General features: G+C 53.6%; 1 protein-coding gene across 1 annotated transcript in view; it reads left to right on the forward strand.

Moving 5' to 3' along the window:
• The first annotated feature begins 64 nt into the window (after window positions 1–64).
• LOC119327928 overlaps window positions 65–4,934 on the forward strand; it is an 11,708-nt gene continuing 6,838 nt past the window's right edge. Inside the window, exons 1-5 of the mRNA XM_037600991.1 lie at window positions 65–303; window positions 400–462; window positions 552–607; window positions 1,469–1,562; window positions 1,648–1,708. Coding sequence (XP_037456888.1) covers window positions 151–303; window positions 400–462; window positions 552–607; window positions 1,469–1,562; window positions 1,648–1,708 — 427 coding nt within the window. The 5' untranslated portion in view covers window positions 65–150. The remainder of the gene's footprint in view (window positions 304–399; window positions 463–551; window positions 608–1,468; window positions 1,563–1,647; window positions 1,709–4,934) is intronic.

A 4,934-nucleotide genomic window follows, 5' to 3' on the forward strand; every position in this document is an offset into this window, starting at 1 on the left:
GGGGGGGGGGGGCCGATATGGCGATATCATTGCATTACTGGGCCAAGTAATGGGCCAGCATCGGCTAGCCAAGTCCAGTAAGCATCAGCAAATCTGACGTACCCCATTCGTGCCCCGTCTCCACTCCCGCTGCCGACTCCGGCGACCACCATGGCCACTCGCCGGAGCCCCGCCACCACCAACCACCGCCTCCTCCTGCTCCTCCTCCCCTTGCTGCTAATCAGCTCGCTCTTCCTCCCCCTCTCGTCCGCCTACCGCCCCGGCGACATCATCCCCATGCTCCGCTCCGGCCAGTACCACGGCGTAATCAGATCGATCCATGCCCTTACTCAGAGCCTAGATGCTCTGGGGCGAATTCGTTCGTTTCACCTCGTCTGACCCGTGCGGTTCTTATTGCAGTCGAGGTCGGTGTGGTTCGACGTCATCGGCCGCCACTGCCCGGTCTTCGCGGTCAACCGGGAGGTGAGGGTTTCTCGGAACTGCTCCACGGTTCGACCTTTGGGGATTCGCGTGTGGGGCGTATCCGTGATTTTGTTCTCTCGTTCGTGCAGGTGCTGATGCCGATCCCCAAGCCGACAGGGTTCACCGGTGCGGATCCGTATAAGATGTAAGATTTAGATCTCTTAGCTTACACTTGTCCTCAAGAATTTTTTGACGCTGCCACCCTACAACATTTGAGGCAAATTGCTTGTGTGAATCGGTCAAATTGGATAATTGGTTCCAAGACTACAAGATGCTGGATTTTCCAGGGTGGGTGGAGGGTTGGCCTAATGTTATAGGTGCACTGTGAATGAATGATGACTGTTGTTTACTGTAATTCGTAATGCAGTTTTCTGCCGAAAATTCATACATCCATGCCATGACACATCTGATTTCGCAAATGCAAATTGGTGTCACATCAAATTCAATACAATCATTTCATGAAAGATCTAAATTTGCAAATCTGAATTGGTGATATACTACCACTACTACGACTCCTGATTTATGTTTATACATTCTGTGGTCCAGAAGGTTTTGTGGTATGCAAAATTTATGCTATCTCACGGTACTTGTTTGGTTAAAACATACTCCCTCCATTCCAAAATATAGTGCGCCCACGCTTCCCGAGGTCCAACTTTGACCATAAATTTAACCAACGAGACCGACTGTGTCGGGAGAAAAAATTATATAATTGAAAACTTCTTTTGAATACGAATTCAGTTGTATAACTTTTGCTCCCGCCGCAGTCGGTCTCGTTGGTTAAATTTATGGTCAAAGTTGAAGCACGGGAATAGAGGAAGCACTATATTTTGGAACGGAGGGGGTATTGAACTTAGACTTAGTAATTATCAAGTCAAGGAAATTCATAAGGTTGCTGGCGTGCATGGTAAAATTTGTAAATAGTAATGATAGTTGTACCATATCTGTGTTTTGTGAATGATCTGTTTTTGCAGAAATGTGTCTGTCTTACATGGTCCTTCCTATGCAGAACATTTCAGATTGGACACGAAAAGTTCCATGTTCCTTGGCTTTATGTTATTAATCGCAAAAGCTCTGAAGTTCCACTGATTGATTTCCATTTAGTGAGTCCCTTGTTAACTGTTATATATGTAATTCCAGGGGGAATACTTTCTTTCTGCTTATAACTATCTGCTTTTGATTATACAGAAATACACTGGAAACGATTTGCTTGGTGTTACGGCTAAAGTAGTGGACATGCCTCACCATTGTATGTAATGCTATGGCCTCTCCTCACAATACCTTTTTCTATGTATTTAGAAGTTTATATCCCTAGCATCTGTAGTGATGTATTACCGAAAAAGGCTTTCGCCCCGCTTTATATTATAAAGCAACCGCCCACATCAAGCATTCCACAAGGTTCCACACAAGTTCACACACACACACAGACACACAGACACGGAGGTTCACAAGCAAACAAACAGACACGAGGGTCCGAGCTGAGGGCACAACACAACAAGCCCAAAACGCACTCAACACAGCGCATGGCGCACAGAAGGCGCAAGGCGCAAAGGAGTCCAGCAGCCTAGTCGGGCTCAGGCGGAGGGGGCGGAAGCGGGGGAGCCACGCGGAGCGCCATCGAGCGAAGATCGGCGAGGAGGTTGGTGATGACGTCCCGGTCCTGGGGGCGGCTAAGTGGCCGCCAAAGCTGCAAGTAGCCACACATTTTGAAGATAGCGTCAGTCGCACGTCGAAGAGGGACCTTCTGAATGACAAGCTTGTTGCGAATGTTCCAAAGCGTCTAGGCTAGGATCCCAACGCACAGCCATCTAATATGGCGGTAGCGGGGAGGGGAGGCGGTCAGCTCCGCAAGTAGGTTGGGGAAGTTGGTATTGCACCACTAGCCACCGACCGCTTCGCGGAAGCAGGCCCACATGAACTGGGCAGTGGAGCACGAGAAGAAGATGTGGTTAGCATCCTCGATCATGCCACATATGGGACAGATCCCATCGCCCGGGCCGTTACGCTTGAGGACTTCGATCCAGAGGGGAGGCGTCCACGGATCCATTGCCATAGAAAGATCCGGATCTTCAGAGGGAGGCGGATGTCCCATATCAGGCTAAACGGTTTCGGGGCCGTCGATGGTGCGATGACCGCATACAAGGACTTCGTGGAGAAGCGGCCAGACGGCTCCAGGTGCCAGGAAATGGCATCCTGGTCCTCCTGAACGTTCATCGGCATCAGGGCCACGTCTTGGAGGCGGGAGTCCCAAGCAGCCACCTCGAGAGGGCCGAAGGGGCGACGGAAAGCGAGACGCCCTAAGTCAATAAGGGCCGTCTCGACAGAGACCCGAGGGTCAGCCGCAATGGCAAATAGTTCTGGGAACCGCACAGCCAAGGGGGAGTCCCCAAGCCATCGGTCGAACCAGAACAACGTCGAGGCCCCGAATCCAACAGAGATGGACGTATTGAGGCGAAGGACGGGCAGAAGCTGGACCACGGACTGCCAAAACTGGGAGCCACTTGTACGTTGGCAAAAGGCCAGAGGTTGTCCCCTCAAGTATTTATTACGGATGATGGTCAGCCAGAGGCCTCCCTTCCCATTGGCGATACGCCACAGCCAGCGGGTCAGGAGAGCAATGTTCATGCGGCGAGATGACAGGATCCCAAGGCCACCCTGGTCCTTGGGTTTGCAGATGTCTGGCCAGCTCACCATATGATACTTCTGCTTGTCACCCTCACCCGCCCAGTAGAACCTTGACTGGTATTTAGCAACCTCCTGATGGAGGGTCTCATGAAGGCTGTAGAAGCTCATGAGAAACCAGAGCAGGCTAGCCAGCGAGGAGTTGATTAGAATCACCCTCGCCGCCTTCGACAGCCAACGTCCCCGCCAAGGTTCAACACGGTGCTGCATCCGGGTCACCGTCGGGCGGAGGTCAGCAACGGTGAGCCTGGAATCACTAATGGGTATCCCCAGGTAGGTCGTGGGGAAGGAACCCAGGAGGCAGTTAAGCCGATCCGCAATGGACACCGCCTCCTCAGGAGGATAGCCAAGGACCATCACTTTGCTCTTATCGAAGTTGATGGTAAGCCCCGACATCTGTTGGAAACAGAGGAGGAGGAACTTTAGGTTGGTGTCGGTCGCTGAGCCTTCCACCATAACAATGGTGTCATCCGCATATTGGAGGAGGGAGACCCCTCCCTCCCCAACAAGATGGGGGACGACGCCACGAAGGTGGCCGCAGGCTTTGGCCTTATCAAGAATGACCACAAGGGCATCAACCACCATGTTGAATAAGAACGGGGAGAACGGATCGCCCTGGCGGACCCCACATAAGGTGGGGAAGAAGGGTCCGATCTCACCGTTGATGTTGACCGCAGTCCGGCCGCAGGAGACCAGCTACATAACGCGGGTCACCCAACGGTCGTCGAATCCCTTACGGAGCAAGACTTCTCGAAGGAAGGGCCAGTGAACGGTGTCATAGGCTTTGTGGAAGTCTAGCTTCAGGAAGATCGCGCGGTGGTGTTTGGAGCGGACTTCATGAAGGACCTCGTGAAAAACCAGCACCCCATCCAAAATAAACCGGCCTTGGATGAAGGTTGCTTGGTTGGGGTGGGTGACAGAGTCCGCAAGAAGGGTCACCCTATTGGCGTACCCTTTAGCCAATATCCTGAAGATCATGTTGATCACCGTGATCGGGCGGAATTGGCGAATGTTGGAGGCGCCCGGAACCTTACGGATGAGGGTAATGATCCCGTAGTTCAGCCGCCCAAGGTCCATGACCTCAGGTTTGATAGTTTGCCAGAACGTTTTGAAGAACGAGACCGACAAACCATCTGGACCCGGAGCCGAGGAGGGGTTCATGCCCTTGATTGCCGCCAGGACTTCATCCTCCGAGAATGGGGCAACCAAGGCCGCGTTGGCCTCGGCGGAAACTAGCTGTGCACCCGACCAGGTGTCAGGTGCCAGCGCAGCCCCACCCTGAGGGGTGGGGGAGAAAAGGGCTTTATAGAAGCCGTCGACGTGCACTCGGATGTCCGAGGGGCGAGTGAGCTGAGCATCGCCGACCCACAGAGAGTGGATGGAATTCCGGCGACGCCGGCCATTGGCGATCGCCTGGAAATAAGCCGTGTTGGCATCACCACGAAGCACCCACCGTTGGGTGCCGCGCAGTCGCCAGTAAGCCTCTTCATCAGAATAGATGACCGATAGCTAGTCCTCGAGGTCATATCTCAGCATCCACTCGTCAGGAGAGATCCCGGACGTGTCAGCGCGAGCGTCCAAGGCCTGGATGGCACCCAGGAGGGCCTTGCACTCACGCAGATCACGCCCAAGGTTCGCGCCCCAGCCCTTCATAAATTGGCGGGCAAGCTTGGCGCAAAACTGCCAAGAGTCCACGCCGGTCATGGCACGGTGCGGAGCGGCACGCGGGCAGTCCACTTGGCCACAACGGCCTCGCGGAACCCGGCCTGGTTGAGCCAGAAGAGCTCAAACCG

Source organism: Triticum dicoccoides, chromosome 1B (genome assembly GCF_002162155.2).
Source record: "Triticum dicoccoides isolate Atlit2015 ecotype Zavitan chromosome 1B, WEW_v2.0, whole genome shotgun sequence".
Classification (NCBI taxonomy): domain Eukaryota; kingdom Viridiplantae; phylum Streptophyta; class Magnoliopsida; order Poales; family Poaceae; genus Triticum; species Triticum dicoccoides.